General features: G+C 51.4%; 1 protein-coding gene across 1 annotated transcript in view; it reads left to right on the top strand.

The window, feature by feature from the left end:
- The window catches only part of INTS1 (integrator complex subunit 1), a 293,595-nt gene that overhangs the window by 260,107 nt on the left and 16,930 nt on the right, over window positions 1-16,558 (top strand). Inside the window, exons 36-41 of the mRNA XM_075319760.1 lie at window positions 1-105; window positions 2,789-2,916; window positions 3,637-3,829; window positions 4,606-4,733; window positions 5,382-5,494; window positions 7,457-7,570. The exon at window positions 1-105 is cut by the window's left edge and continues 13 nt beyond it. Coding sequence (XP_075175875.1) covers window positions 1-105; window positions 2,789-2,916; window positions 3,637-3,829; window positions 4,606-4,733; window positions 5,382-5,494; window positions 7,457-7,570 — 781 coding nt within the window. The remainder of the gene's footprint in view (window positions 106-2,788; window positions 2,917-3,636; window positions 3,830-4,605; window positions 4,734-5,381; window positions 5,495-7,456; window positions 7,571-16,558) is intronic.

The following is a 16,558-nucleotide window of genomic DNA, read 5'->3' as shown; positions in this document are numbered from 1 at the left end:
CATTGCCGGGACTTCCATCTGCAGCTCTATCTGCAGCAGCCGGAGATGATCACTCCGGTGCCGGAAATCTTACTGAGCAGCGACGGCGACAGCAGCACCTGTAAGGTGAGGGGGCACTTACTTTATCTATGCAAATTCAGGTGGGTTTTTTTTTTTTTTTTAATATGCATTACTTCCATCTAATAATGTTATTGTCTGTAACCAGGATATGGCACAATATGATTGGAGTATCTCTGATCTGCAGGACCCCCGCTGATCCTATAGTGCCCCCCCCTGTATATTCAGACATCTTTATCTCATTTGATAGATATTGTGATAAAATGATTTGTAGCTTTTATTTATAAATTATAGGGTCTTACTGGTGTTTCACAGGAGGTGTGAGGGAGGGTGCCTCTACAGAGAGTGTGAGGGAGGGTGCCTCTACAGAGAGTGTGAGGGAGGGTGCCTCTACAGAGAGTGTGAGGGAGGGTGCCTCTACAGAGAGTGTGAGGGAGGGTGCCTCTACAGAGAGTGTGAGGGAGGGTACCTCTACAGAGAGTGTGAGGGAGGGTGCCTCTACAGAGAGTGTGAGGGAGGGTGCCTCTACAGAGAGTGTGAGGGAGGGTGCCTCTACAGAGAGTGTGAGGGAGGGTGCCTCTACAGAGAGTGTGAGGGAGGGTGCCTCTACGGAGGTGTGAGGGAGGGTGCCTCTACAGGAGGTGTGAGGGAAGGTGCCTCTACAGGAGGTGTGAGGGAGGGTGCCTCTACAGGAGGTGTGAGGGAGGGTGCCTCTACAGGAGGTGTGAGGGAGGGTGCCTCTACAGGAGGTGTGAGGGAGGGTGCCTCTACAGGAGGTGTGAGGGAGGGTGCCTCTACAGGAGGTGTGAGGGAGGGTGCCTCTACAGGAGGTGTGAGGGAAGGTGCCTCTACAGGAGGTGTGAGGGAGGGTGCCTCTACAGGAGGTGTGAGGGAGGGTGCCTCTACAGGAGGTGTGAGGGAGGGTGCCTCTACAGGAGGTGTGAGGGAGGGTGCCTCTACAGGAGGTGTGAGGGAGGGTGCCTCTACAGGAGGTGTGAGGGAGGGTGCCTCTACAGGAGGTGTGAGGGAGGGTGCCTCTACAGGAGGTGTGAGGGAGGGTGCCTCTACAGGAGGTGTGAGGGGAGGGTGCCTCTACAGGAGGTGTGAGGGAGGGTGCCTCTACAGGAGGTGTGAGGGAGGGTGCCTCTACAGGGGGTGTGAGGGAGGGTGCCTCTACAGGGGGTGTGAGGGAGGGTGCCTCTATAGGGGGTGTGAGGGAGGGTGCCTCTACAGAAAGTGTGAGGGAGGAGGGTGCCTCTACAGAAAGTGTGAGGGAGGAGGGTGCCTCTACAGAAAGTGTGAGGGAGGAGGGTGCCTCTACAGAAAGTGTGAGGGAGGAGGGTGCCTCTACAGAAAGTGTGAGGGAGGAGGGTGCCTCTACAGAAAGTGTGAGGGAGGAGGGTGCCTCTACAGAAAGTGTGAGGGAGGAGGGTGCCTCTACAGAAAGTGTGAGGAGGAGGGTGCCTCTACAGAAAGTCTGAGGGGGGGGGGAAGTGCCTCTACAGGAATTGTGAGGGGGGGGGCTCTACAGGAATTGTGAGGTGGGGGGGAGTGCCTCTACAGGAATTGTGAGGTGGGGGGGGAGTGCCTCTACAGGAATTGTGAGGGGAGGAGTGCATCTACAGGAATTGTGAGGGGGTGGGGAGTGCCTCTACAGGATTTGTGAGGTGGGGGGGGGGGGGGGAGTGCCTCCACAGGAATTATGGGGGGGGGGGGGAGTGCCCCTACAGGAAGTTTGGGGGGGTGCCTCTACAGGAAGTTTGGGGGGGTGCCTCTACAGGAAGTTTGGGGGGGTGCCTCTACAGGAAGTTTGGGGGGGTGCCTCTACAGGAAGTTTGGGGGGGGGGAAGTGCCCATACAGGAAGTTTAGGGTGGTGGTGGTGGTGGGGGGGGGAGTGCCTCTAAAGGAAGTGTGGAGTGGGTTCCGCTACAGGAAGTGTGGGGGGTGCTATGGTTGCTCTACAAGAAGTGGCGGGCGCTACAGGAAGTGGGGGGAGGTCCTTGCCGCTCTACAGGAAGTGGGGGGGTTCTTTCCGCTCTATGGGAAGTGGGGGAGGTCCTTGCTGCTCTACGGGAAGTGGGGGGAGCTCCTTGCCGCTCTATGGGAAGTGGGAGGGAGGTTGTCGCCACTCTACAGGAAGTGGGTAGGTAAGTCCCTGATGCTATACTGAAAGTCTGGGGGATGTCTTTGACACTACAGGAATTGGGTTGGGGGACCTTGACGATCTACAGGAAATGGGGGGGGGGGTTTCTTGCTGCTCTACAGTAAGTGGAGGAGGCAGGTCCTTATAGCTATAAAGGAAGTGGTGGGTGGGTGCTGGCTTCTCTACATGTAGTGGGGACTGAGGTCTTCGTTGCTTTGAGCTGGGCAGTGAGGGATGGTAAGCTCCAGGTCTCAGTGCTGGGTAGGTGCCGATGAAGAGCAGCCGCCTACTCAACCACAGTGGATGACAAGTAGCAGAGCATGAGAATGGGGGATATCACATCAATATATGCACAAAAGTAGGTTTATATTGTTGTGGTGGATGATTTTCTGCAATTCTATTTTAACTAACAGAGCAGTAATTATTCGTCTTTGTTGCATTCCAATACTACTTCTTTAACCCTTTATCGACCAGCGGTATACTTTATGGAGAACTAAAATATTAAGAGAGAAATTACAAGAAATAAATGAATGTGTTAATCGCGTATTGCATTTAACCCCCTGCTCTCTCCACCGCGCTCCCGTCAGATGGATGGCCTTATACACCGCTTTATTACGCTTCTGGCCGACACCAGTGACTGCAAGGAGAGCCGCATGTCAGACGCCAACATGGCCTGCCGGAAGCTCGCCGTCGCCCATCCCATCCTGCTGCTGAGGTATGCAGTGTAGTCGTACGCAGCCATTTCTTCCTCCATCACAGTGATAATGTGTAGTTAACACCAATATAAAGATGCAAACCACGAACATGCTCACCGCACATTAACACTGTTATTCAATTCACGCCCGTACAGGGAATCTGTCACCAGGTTTTCGCCACCTGATCTGAGAGCAGTATAATGTAGGGACAGAGACCCTGATTCCAGCGATGTGTCACTTATTGGGCTGCTTAGTGTAGTTTTGATAAAATCGCTGTTTAATCATCAGTAGATTATCATTACAGGACTACTTGGCGTGCTGCAGGTAGTCCAGCATATTCATGAGCTCTGTATAACTGCTAGATCTGCTGCAGAGAAAACATGGATTATATTATAATGACAGCAAACAGCTCAGTAAGTGACACATCGCTGGAATCAGGGTCTGTCTACATTATGCTGCTCTCAGATGCAGGAACAAAAACCTGCTCACAGATTCCCATTTAAAGGGATGTCCAAGCCCACTCTCCCCTGCTTTTAAAAGGATTGTCCCTTTTGACAGCATCACTTTTTAGGTGGTGGGGTCTGAACTCTTTGACTCCGTCTGACTCGAATTGTGTCGCTCCTCTGTTACTCTTCCTGTCAGTGTATGAATTAATTTAAACTGAACAACCCCTTGTAGCTGTTTTTGCACAGTGAGTATTGGTGCGTTCTATATAAATCCTGTAACCCTTGCCTTTCCAGGCATTTGCCCATGATCGCTGTTCTCCTTCACGGCCGTGTGCACCTCAACTTCCACGAGTTTCGGCAGCAAAACCATCTCACCTTCTTCACTCACATCCTGGGCATTATGGAGCTTCTTCAACCCCATATTTTCCACAGTGAATATCAAGAAGCCTTGTGGGACTCTCTTATCTCCTTCATCAAACTATTACAGGTAGGCCTTGCCGCTTACAGATGCCCCAACGGTAGGCCGTCCTGACGATCTGGAAGGTTTGGGACGAGCCCTGCCGGCCCGGAAGGTTTGGGACGAGCCCTGCCGGCCCGGAAGGTTTGGGACGCGCCCTGCCGACCCCGGGGGTTTGGGACGCGCCCTGCCGACCCCGGGGGTTTGGGACGCGCCCTGCCGACCCCGGGGGTTTGGGACGCGCCCTGCCGCCGACCCGGGGAGGGGTTTTGACGAGCCCTGCCGACCCAGGGGGGTGTTTGGGACGAGCCCTGCCGACCCGGGCTGGGGGTTTGGGACGAGCCCTGCTGACCCGGGGTAGGGGTTTGGGACGAGCCCTGCCGACCCGGGGTGGGGGTTTGGGACGAGCCCTGCCGACCCGGGGTGGGGGTTTGGGACGAGCCCTGCCGACCCGGGGTGGGGGTTTGGGACGAGCCCTGCCGACCCGGGGTGGGGGTTTGGGACGAGCCCTGCCGACCCGGGGTGGGGGTTTGGGACGAGCCCTGCCGACCTGGGGTGGGATTTGGGACGAGCCCTGCCGACCCGGGGTGGGATTTGGGACGAGCCCTGCCGACCCGGGGTGGGGGTTTGGGACGAGCCCTGCCGACCCGGGGTGGGGGTTTGGGACGAGCCCTGCCGACCCGGGGTGGGATTTGGGACGAGCCCTGCCGACCCGGGGTGGGGGTTTGGGACGAGCCCTGCCGACCTGGGGTGGGGGTTTGGGACGAGCCGACAACTATTCACCTCATCTTCCATCTTCTGTGCAGAATTATAGAAAATACTCCCGGCAGCTGGGCGGCTTCATCAGCAAGTTTGTGCAGTTCATACACAAGTACATCACCTGCGACGCTCAGGCTGCGGTGTCCTTCCTGCAGAAACACTCGGATCCTCTTCAGTAAGTGATTTCAGTATTAAATGTCCTCCACGCTTATATTAAAGGGGCTGTTTCGCAAGTTCCAGCATCATTTGATCACGGGTTGCACTGTCATTGGCACCGCTGCGTTCGTGTGGATTTGGGGTGACCCTGGATGTTGCCCGATAACCACTTTAAGGTGACAACTAGCAGCCAATGGTTTGTTCAACTAATGAACTTTTTAACCCATATTTTTTTTTTTACCCAACCCTTCCAAAAAAACCTCATTCCCCTGGATCAAGTATTTGCATATTAATGGAGAAGGTGTAATCTGCACCTCTTTCAGTGGGTTATAGCTTGAGATCAAATGATGGGGCATGTTAAAAGCCCACATGCCTAATCTTCCCTTCCCACAACATCCATGGTATGAGGACGGAGCATGCACCCCTGCTGAAATTAGTGGTTGGCTTTCATCTAATGTGTATGGATACTCTTAGGGCTGTCGGCACATGCTTGGAGTAGTAGTATACGAGCTATAGGACCACTATCTTGGAATGTTATTTTGCAGGGCCATGTTGTAATGTATGAACCAATTTCTATTGACCTCTGTCCCCAAACTTCTCATTAGTGGGGTTGTGTATACCTGATATCACACTGCCGGTGATCACTTTGTCACTTGCTTTCTTACAGCGGGCTGTCGTCTGAGAATAATGATCTCACAGCCCTTAAGTCCCTCCTGGCGGGGCTGAGTTTGCCTAGCAGAGGTGGGACCCTGGAGAAGAGCGCGGACGAAGAGAAGGAAGGTACGGAAAGTTCTCGCTGCAGAATTATTTCCACCATTCAACTTCATACAGTGCAGCGTAAAGGCAAGAAATTGATAAGATGCTAAAAGCTTACATTACAGCGATGTGGCACTTATTGGGCTGCTCAGTGTAGTTTTGATGAAATCCCTGTTTAGTCAGCAGTAGATTATCATTACAGGACTACTTGACGTGCTGCAGGTAGTCCAGCATATTCATGAGCTCTGTATAACTGCGAGATCTGCATCAGCGAAAACATGGATTATATCATAATGACAGCAAACAGCTCAGTAAGTGATACATCGCTGGAATTGGGGTCTCTGTCTACATTATGCTGCTCCTTAGGATAGGTCATCAATGTCTGATCGTGTGGAGTCCGACACCCTGCACCCCTGCTGATCAGCTGTTGTTGGTGCCACCGCCGGCAGCCGGAAATACTCCGTTTTCTAGCTGCCCTGTCTTCTGATAGTGGACAGGTACAGCACATCCGCCTCCCATTCTAATCAATAGAAGCCTTATGTGCAGTACCCGGTATCAGAAGACGGAGCAGCGCTGGAGCTGAGCACTTCCAGCTGCCTGCTGCTACCACCGGGACTGAAAACAGCTGATTGGGGGGTGTACGGGGTGTCGGACCCCAGCCAATCAGACACTGATGATCTATCCTAAGGATAAACCAACAATGTAAAAGTAGTGGTCAACCCCTTTAAATTTCAATTGTCTCCTGCCAACAGAGCCCGAGGCTAAAACCATCTAAAAATAAAACTACTGTCACTGTGCCTAAAAATTATCCACATATATTTTGTATGTTCACCAATGATAGATATAGTACACTATCTGCAAACCACGGACAGTATGAATCAGACGGGCGCCATTATTACACATACCCACATTTCACACTAAAACGCTGCAGCATCTCAGAGAGAACGCTCTTTAAAAAGGAGGCCCGGAACGACGCAGAGCAGGGTTCTCTCTCGCCTCTTTGGGGGACACAGGATTCCGGTGTCCCCCCAATGAAGGCACACAGAAAAAGATTTTACGGTGAGTACACAAAAGTCTTATTTTCACCGTGACTGACAGCTCCCTATGTGTATGTACCGATAGACCTGTTAGGGATGCAGCGACGGGTAGGGAGTAGTCAGCGGAGAGCCGCATCGGTGACTTCTCGCTTCAGTCGCCTCGTTTCGGGTCTCTTGTTTAAGCTGTAGCTGTTTTTTTATGAGATGCCGAAGTGTTTTAGTGTGAAACATCTATATTTGTAATACAGGAGGCCGTCTCTGAATAATGCTGCATGAATCACAACAGGCCCGTTGAATAATTGGCTTAATCACTGGAAATCCGTCCCCAATGCCCAGCAGTATACAATAGGGAAAGAAACCTCACTTGATGACGACCACAGGAGTTTCCTGCATGACGTCCTTTTTATTTCCTAGCTAAATGCAGGGCTGATGTGCAAGGAAAGTTATATGGGGCTGGTAGCTCCTCGGGGGCGGGCCCATAAAAAATGTTAAGCGTTAAAGAGAATCTGTCAGCAGATTTTTGCTGCGTAATCTGAGAGCAGAATAAGGTAGGGGCGGAGATCCTGATTCCAGCGATGTGTCACTTACTGTGCTGCTTAGTGTAGTTTTGATAAAATCCGTTTAATCAGCAGCAGATTATCATTACAGGACTACTTGGTGTGTTGCAGGTAGTCCAGCATATTCATTATCTGCAGCAGAGAAAACATTGATTTTATCTAAATGATAGCACACAGCTCAGTAAGTGACTCATCGCTGGAATCAGGGTCTCTGCCTCTACTTTATGCTGCTCTCAGATGGGGGAGCAAAAATCTGGTGACATATTCCCTTTTAAAATAAAAATGCTCTTTCTAATTGTAGGCCAGAACATAAAATATATTTAGGTTTCATTATTGGGGAGTAACTGTGTGCCGATCCTCATGCATTTGTTTTGGTATTTGGTTTGGCACAGATGAACCGGCTGCCGGCTCCCTTCCCCTCGTCAGCGTCTCCATGTTCACACCATTAACTGCTGCCGAGATGGCTCCTTACCTGAAGAGGATCTCACGCAGCCACACGGTAGAGGGTAAGTACTGCAAGGAAAGCGCCTTCTAGAAGTGAAAATGTAGTATATGGTGTCGTTCCAAGTAGTGAGTGACTGCTCCATAGTTGTGGTCTGCCAGCTATGACATTCCAGGTATTTTGAGTTGTAGGTCGCAGATTTTTTCTGTAGCTGTGGTCTGCAGACTACTCCATTCGTTTTCAGTTTTCCATTACTGTAGGGTCACTTATTACATCCTTTAAGGCAACATTTCCAACTCCAGTCCTCAGAGGCCCCCGACAGATGGTGTTTTCTTCGGCGCTCCATTGGGAGACCCAGACGATTGGGTGTATAGTACTGCCTCCGGAGGCCACACAAAGCATTACACTAAAAAGTGTAAGGCCCCTCCCCTTCTGGCTATACACCCCCAGTGGGATCACTGGCTCACCAGTTTTCTGCTTTGTGCGAAGGAGGTCAGACATCCACGCATAGCTCCACTGTTTAGTCAGCAGCAGCTGCTGACTATGTCGGATGGAAGAAAAGAGGGCCCATACTAGGGCCCCCAGCATGCTCCCTTCTCACCCCACTTTATGTCGGCGGTGTTTGTTAAGGTTGAGGTACCCACTGTGGGTACGGAGGCTGGAGCCCACATGCTGTTTTCCTTCCCCATCCCCCTGAGGGGCTCTGAGGAAGTGGGATCTTACCGGCCCCCAAGCCCTGAGGCCGGGCTCCATCCACAGACCCATGGAACCTGCTGGATACGGAGCTGGGTACCGTTCAGGGACAAGGCCCTGCGACATTCAGGTACTCTGTGTCCCAAACAGGCCGCGCACATTCCAGACTTGCTGGGTGTGCTAGTGCGCCGGGGACAGTAGCGCTGCGCGCTGGGGTTACAGTCACTACAGTTTTTCTGAGTGACTTTATGTGTTGGGGACTGCCGCGCCGACCGCCCCTGGAGCGGCGGCGCGGCTGCGACTTGTAGTGCGCCGGGGACTTAGCGCCGACCGTGCTTTTACGACGGCGTCGCTTATAAATTTAGTCCCCGGCTTCTGCGGCCTAGCTCCGCTTCGTTCCCGCCCCCACCCTGTCAATCAGGGCAAGGGAGAGACGCTGTACGATTAATCAGCGCCGAGGGCTGGAGTCTTATTTACATGCTCCAGCCCTCTCACTGAGCACAGGGGGACGCTGGTTTCCCGCTCTTTGTCTGCACACGCCCAGGGCCCGCCCCTCTCCATAGGACGCCGGCAGCCATTCCTACATGCAGTCTGGCTGGAGAACGGACACAGGCTCTGGGAGACCCAGACAAGGGATTTCTGGCGACCACACACCCGCGTTAAGCGGGCGGTAAGCAGCACTTTTAGTGCTGGCCCCACTAGTGCCACAGTGTTATATTGGTGTACCTTTTTTCTCTATACCATATATATATGTATATATATATATTGCACTGTAAGGTCGCTTCTTGGCTGTATACCCTATCTTGCTCTGAGGAGACGACAACATGTCATCCGCAAAACGCAAGGGTGCCAAGACACAGGCTGTAAGCGCTGCTTGTGCCGCTTGTGGGGCTGATCTACCGGCAGGTTACAATGACCCCCATTGTGTGCAATGTTCGGTCCCTGTGCCACTTCGTCAGCCGGAGTCTATGGTGGTAGTGGCCCAGGCAGAGTCGCCGGTGAACCCTGTCCCGGTGACGGGGACAGAGTTTGCAGTTTTTGCTGACAAGATGTCTGTCACTATGACAAAGATACTAGAGACCTTGCAGGCCAGGCCAGTTACTCAGACCATGGACACTGCTGCGGCAACGTTCCCCGGTCCCCCTCAGTTGGAGTTAATCCGTGATTCAAGGGGGTCCCAGGCATCTCAGCCTGACGGCTCTGATTCAGATGACAGTCCCAGGCAGCCTAAGCGTGCTCGCTGGGAGAGACCCTCCACGTCATCACACGGATCAGGGTCTCAGCGAGAAGAGTCTCTACATGATGAGACAGAGGAGGGTGATCAGGAGTCTAATCCTGAAACCGCTCTCAATCTGGATACTCCTGATGGTGACGCCATGGTAAATGACCTTATAGCGGCCATCAATAGTCTATTGGAAATTTCTCCCCCTGCCCCTTCTGCAGAGGAGGCAGCTGCACAGCAGGAGAAGTTCCATTTCAGGTATCCCAAGCGTAAACTGAGTACTTTTCTGGACCACGCTGACTTCAGAGAATCAGTCCAGAAACACCATGCTTACCCAGACAAGCGTTTCTCCAAACGTCTTAAGGATACACGTTATCCCTTTCCCCCTGACGTGGTCAAACGCTGGACCCAGTGTCCAAAGGTGGACCCCCCAATCTCCAGGCTTGCGGCTAGATCCATAGTTGCAGTGGAGGATGGGGCTTCACTTAAAGATGCCAATGACAGACAGATGGACCTTTGGTTAAAGTCTGTCTATGAAGCTATCGGCGCGTCGTTTGCTCCAGCATTCGCGGCCGTGTGGGCACTCCAAGCTATTTCAGCTGGTCTGGCACAGGTGGACTCTATCATACGTCCAGCAGTGCCGCGAGTAGCGTCCCTAACCTCGCAAATGTCTGCGTTTGCGACTTACGCTATCAACGCTGTCCTGGACTCTACAAGCCGTACCTCAATGGCGTCTGCCAACTCTGTGGTTTTGCGCAGAGCCTTGTGGTTAAAGGAATGGAAAGCGGATTCTGCTTCCAAAAAATGTTTAACCAGCTTGCCACTATCTGTAGATAGACTGTTTGGTGAACAATTGGCTGAAATCATTAAACAATCCAAGGGTAAAGACTCCTCCTTACCCCAGCCCAGATCAAGCAAACCTCAACAGAGGAAGTGGCAGTCGAGGTTTCGGTCCTTTCGAGGCTCCGGCAAGACCCAATTCTCCTCGTCCAAAGGGACTCAGAAGGAGCAAAGGAGCTCAGATTCCTGGCGGGCTCACTCACGCCCCAAGAAAGCAACCGGAGGAACCGCTTCCAAGGCGGCTGCCTCATGACTTTCGGCCTCATCCCTCCGCATCCTCGGTCGGTGGCAGGCTCTCCCGCTTTTGCGACATTTGGCTGCCACAGGTCAAAGACCGGTGGGTAACAGACATTTTGTCTCACGGGTACAGGATAGAGTTCAGTTCTCGTCCTCCGCCTCGGTTCTTCAGAACCTCCCCACATCCCGACCGAGCAGATGCCCTTCTGCAGGCGGTGTGCTCACTAAAAGCAGAAGGAGTGGTGATCCCTGTTCCTCAGCAGGAACAAGGGCAAGGTTTTTACTCCAATCTCTTTGTGGTTCCAAAAAAGGACGGCTCGTTTCGTCCTGTTCTGGACCTAAAGCTGCTCAACAAGCATGTGAACGCCAGGCGGTTCCGGATGGAATCCCTCCGCTCCGTCATTGCCTCAATGTCTCAAGGAGATTTCCTTGCATCAATAGACATCAAAGATGCTTATCTCCACGTGCCGATTGCTACAGAGCACCAACGTTTTCTACGTTTCGTGATAGGAGACGACCATCTCCAGTTCGTAGCTCTGCCATTTGGTCTGGCGACAGCCCCACGGGTTTTCACCAAGGTCATGGCGGCAGTGGTAGCAGTCTTGCATTCTCAGGGACATTCCGTGATCCCTTATTTAGACGATCTACTTGTCAAAGCACCCTCTCAGGAGGCATGCCAACACAGCCTGAATGTTGCGCTGGAGACTCTCCAGACTTTCGGGTGGATCATCAACTTTTCAAAGTCAAACCTGGCACCGACTCGATCACTAACGTATCTTGGCATGGAGTTTCATACTCTCTCAGCGATAGTGAAGCTTCCGCTGAACAAGCAGCGGTCACTACAGACAGGGGTGCAGTCTCTCCTTCAGGGTCAGTCGCACCCCTTAAGGCGCCTCATGCACTTCCTAGGGAAGATGGTGGCAGCAATGGAGGCAGTCCCGTTTGCGCAGTTTCATCTGCGCCCACTTCAATGGGACATTCTCCGCCAATGGGACGGGAAGACAACTTCCCTAGACAGGAAAGTCTCCCTTTCTCAGACGGCCAAGGACTCTCTGCAATGGTGGCTTCTTCCCACCTCATTATCACAGGGAAGATCATTCCTACCCCCATCCTGGGCAGTGGTCACGACAGACGCGAGTCTGTCAGGGTGGGGAGCAGTTTTTCTCCACCACAGGGCTCAAGGGACGTGGACTCAGCAGGAGTCCACCCTTCAGATCAATGTTCTGGAAATCAGGGCAGTGTATCTTGCCCTATTAGCCTTCCAGCAGTGGCTGGAAGGAAAGCAGATCCGAATTCAGTCGGACAACTCCACAGCGGTGGCATACATCAACCACCAAGGAGGGACACGCAGTCGGCAAGCCTTCCAGGAAGTCAGGCGGATTCTGATGTGGGTGGAGGAAAGAGCATCCACCATATCAGCAGTTCACATCCCGGGCGTAGAAAACTGGGAAGCAGACTTCCTCAGTCGCCAGGGCATGGACGCAGGGGAATGGTCCCTTCACCCGGACGTGTTTCAGGAAATCTGCCGCCGCTGGGGGGTGCCGGACGTCGACCTAATGGCGTCTCGGCACAACAACAAGGTCCCGACCTTCATAGCGCGGTCTCGCGATCAAAGAGCTCTGGCGGCAGACGCCTTAGTGCAAGATTGGTCGCAGTTCCGGCTCCCTTATGTGTTTCCACCTCTGGCACTCTTGCCCAGAGTGTTACGCAAGATCAGATCCGATTGCGGCCGCGTCATACTCGTCGCCCCAGACTGGCCGAGGAGGTCGTGGTACCCGGATCTGTGGCATCTCACGGTCGGCCAACCGTGGGCACTGCCAGACCGTCCAGACTTGCTGTCCCAAGGGCCGTTTTTCCATCGGAATTCTGCGGCCCTGAACCTGACTGTGTGGCCATTGAGTCCTGGATCCTAGCGTCTTCAGGATTACCCCAAGGGGTCGTGGCCACCATGAGACAGGCTAGGAAGTCCACTTCTGCTAAGATCTACCACAGAACGTGGAAGATTTTCTTATCCTGGTGCTCTGCACAAGGAGTATCCCCCTGGCCATTCGCGTTACCTGTCGTTCTTTCCTTCCTGCAATCTGGGTTGGAAAAGGGCTTGTCGCTCGGCTCCCTTAAAGGGCAAGTCTCGGCACTATCCGTGTTTTTTCAGAAGCGTCTAGCACGACTTTCTCAGGTGCGCACGTTCCTGCAGGGGGTTTGTCATATCGTACCTCCGTACAGGCGGCCGTTAGATCCGTGGGATCTAAACAAGGTCCTTGTTGCTCTCCAGAAGCCGCCCTTCGAGCCTCTGAGGGATGTGTCACTTTCTCGACTCTCACAGAAAGTGGCCTTTCTGGTAGCGGTCACGTCTCTTCGGAGAGTGTCTGAACTAGCAGCGCTGTCATCCAAAGCTCCTTTCCTGGTGTTCCACCAGGACAAGGTAGTGCTGCGCCCCATTCAGGAGTTTCTCCCTAAGGTGGTATCCTCTTTTCATCTTAATCAGGATATCTCCTTGCCTTCCTTTTATCCGCATGCAGTTCATCGGTATGAAAAGGTTTACATTTGTTGGATCTGGTGAGAGCACTCAGAATCTACATTTCCCGCACGGCGCCCCTGCGCCGCTCGGATGCACTCTTTGTCCTTGTCGCTGGTAAGCGCAAAGGGTCGCAGGCTTCCAAAGCCACCCTGGCTCGATGGATCAAAGAACCAATTCTTGAAGCCTACCGTTCTGCTGGGCTTCCGGTTCCATCAGGGCTGAAGGCCCATTCTACCAGAGCCGTGGGTGCGTCCTGGGCATTACGACACCAGGCTACGGCTCAACAGGTGTGCCAGGCAGCTACCTGGTCGAGTCTGCACACTTTCACCAAACATTATCAGGTGCATCCCTATGCTTCGGCGGACGCCAGCCTAGGTAGAAGAGTCCTGCAGGCGGCAGTTGCCTCCCCGTAGGGGAGGGCTGTCTTTGCAGCTCTAACATGAGGTATTTCTTTACCCACCCAGGGACAGCTTTTGGACGTCCCAATCGTCTGGGTCTCCCAATGGAGCGCCGAAGAAGAAGGGAATTTTGTTACTTACCGTAAATTCCTTTTCTTCTAGCTCCTATTGGGAGACCCAGCACCCGCCCTGTTGTCCTTCGGGATTTTTGGTTGTTTTTCGGGTACACATGTTGTTCATGTTGAATGGTTTTCAGTTCTCCGATGTTACTTCGGAGTGAATTTGTTTAAACCAGTTATTGGCTTTCCTCCTTCTTGCTTTTGCACTAAAACTGGTGAGCCAGTGATCCCACTGGGGGTGTATAGCCAGAAGGGGAGGGGCCTTACACTTTTTAGTGTAATGCTTTGTGTGGCCTCCGGAGGCAGTACTATACACCCAATCGTCTGGGTCTCCCAATAGGAGCTAGAAGAAAAGGAATTTACGGTAAGTAACAAAATTCCCTTCTTCCTTATTATTTCTCAGGGGATAGAATTATCACTTGTGCTAGACTAAGAAAATCCTGGAAACTTGATCAGTTGGGAGGTCTTTGAAGCCTGGAGCTGGAAGGACTGGCTTAAAGAGGTCAACCCCCAGGATTTTCCTATATATATTAAAGCCAGTGCTATACTGGCGCTATCATGCTGATTCTATGCATACCTTTAGTTGTGAGATCGGATGTATAGTTTCTGAAATACAGGCAAGTAACGTTTGTGCAATGCACTGTTATTTGATTGATAGGTGCTACAGAATATCTAATGGGTGATTATTCCCGCCCCGGTCTGCCTGTTCTTCCTCCTGTATCTCTGTCTTTCCTTCCTCCTTCCTCCCCCTGTAATAACAGACAGGGGGGAGGAAGGACAGGCAGCAGCCAGGGGCGGGAATAACTACCTATTAGATATTCTGTAGCCCCTATCAATCAAATAACAGTGCATTTCACAAACTTTACTTACTTGTATTTCAGAAACTATACATCCGATCTCACAACTAAAGGTATGTATAGAATCAGCATGATAGCGCCAGTATAGCACTGGCTTTAGCTTATATAGGAAAATCCTGGTGGTTTGATCTCTTTAAGGCCCATTTCACACATTTGGCATTTCGCCGGATGCGGCACGCATGCAGTACAGTTAATTAATTTACAGTGGAAGTGCGGCACCATGTAGTTGTGGGCTTCATGCACAACCGCATTTGTCCGCATGGTGTCGCGCTTCCACTGTAAATAAATGTACTGTACTGCATGCGTGAGACAATGTGTGAGACGGGCGTATGGTATCTGTGGTCAGTTGCGTACGGTCCATGACAGATGCTCCATACGGCTTGCTCTATAGTCTCGTTAGCTCAGAGACTGGTAAACTGCATGAGATGGCACAATGTGTTGCCCAATCTATCCTCATTAGACACAGCTGGAAGGAGCACCGGAACGTTGGGCGCTGGTTGGTGCTGGTGACCTCCGTCGCAGAGCACATGGCACCAGAGCGGCTGTCGGTCTCAGGTTCATGGATTGAAACCTGATATCATCCGTTTTACATAGTCCTTTGGATATGTGGCTTGTCCCATGCACCAGGCAATGCATGGAGGTCAGCGGAGAGGTCTCCAAACTTTCCTGAGTACGCCAGGAACTTATAGGCCTTACTCAGCAGAGTGTGCATGTTTTTAATGGGGTGAAGGGGATAAGAATTTGCAGGACACATAAAGGGGTCTACTGTCCTTCAGGAAGAACATTGGGATCTGGAAGGAAGAACAGCTAGACGTGGTAAAATCCAGTATCTGCCATCGGGAAAGCCTGGAGACCTCAATGCTAATTAGATCAATGGATAAAGGCCCCTTTTCACACTGAGACTTTCTAGCGATCCCACCAGCGATCCCAACCTGGCCGGGATCGCTACAAAGTCTCTGGTGAGCTGTCAAACAGGCAGACCTGGCCAACGACGCAACAGCGATCCGGACCTGCAGAGCGACCTAGCTAGTCATTGGGGACGTTGTAAAGCAGCTTTTTGAAAGGGAAGTCGCTAATGAAGTCGCTGTAAAGTCCCCTTTACACACTGAGACTTTGCTGCACTGCGGGAAACAACGGACCAAAGAATGGTCCTGAAGGATTTGTAGCGATCACAACTTCACAGCAGGGGCCAGGTCGCTGATGTGTTTCACACACTGCAATGTCGCTGGGGAGGTCGCTATTACGTCACAAAACCGGTGACGTTACAGCGATGTCGTTTGCGATGTTGCAGTGTGTAAAGCCACCTTATCCCTCTATCTATCTATCTATCTATCTATCTATCTATCCCTCTATCTATCTATCCCTCTATCTATCTATCTATCTATCCCTCTATCTATCTATCTATCTATCTATCTATCTATCCCTCTATCTATCTATCCCTCTATCTATCTATCCCTCTATCTATCTATCTATCTATCTATCTATCTATCCCTCTATCTATCTATCTATCTATCTATCCCTCTATCTATCTATCCCTCTATCTATCTATCCATCTATCTATCTATCTATCTATCTATCTATCTATCCCTCTATCTATCTATCCCTCTATCTATCTATCCCTCTATCTATCTATCCATCTATCTATCTATCCCTCTATCTATCTATCTATCTATCCCTCTATCTATCTATCTATCTATCCCTCTATCTATCTCTCTATCTATCTATCTATCCCTCTATCTATCCCTCTATCTATCTCTCTATCTATCCCTCTATCTATCCCTCTATCTATCCCTCTATCTATCCCTCTATCTATCCCTCTATCTATCCCTCTATCTATCCCTCTATCTATCCCTCTATCTATCCCTCTATCTATCTATCTATCTATCTATCCCTCTATCTATCTATCTATCTATCCCTCTATCTCTCTATCTATCTATCTATCCCTCTATCTATCTATCTATCCCTCTATCTATCCCTCTATCTATCCCTCTATCTATCCCTCTATCTATCTATCTATCTATCTATCCCTCTATCTATCTATCTATCCCTCTATCTATCCCTCTATCTATCCCTCTATCTATCTATCCCTCTATCTATCTATCCATCTATCTATCTATCTATCCCTCTATCTATCTATCTATCCCTCTATCTATCTATCTATCTATCCC

The sequence above is a fragment of the Anomaloglossus baeobatrachus genome, chromosome 7, assembly GCF_048569485.1.
Source record: "Anomaloglossus baeobatrachus isolate aAnoBae1 chromosome 7, aAnoBae1.hap1, whole genome shotgun sequence".
Taxonomy (NCBI): domain Eukaryota; kingdom Metazoa; phylum Chordata; class Amphibia; order Anura; family Aromobatidae; genus Anomaloglossus; species Anomaloglossus baeobatrachus.
This window is presented reverse-complemented; position numbering and strand designations above follow the sequence as displayed.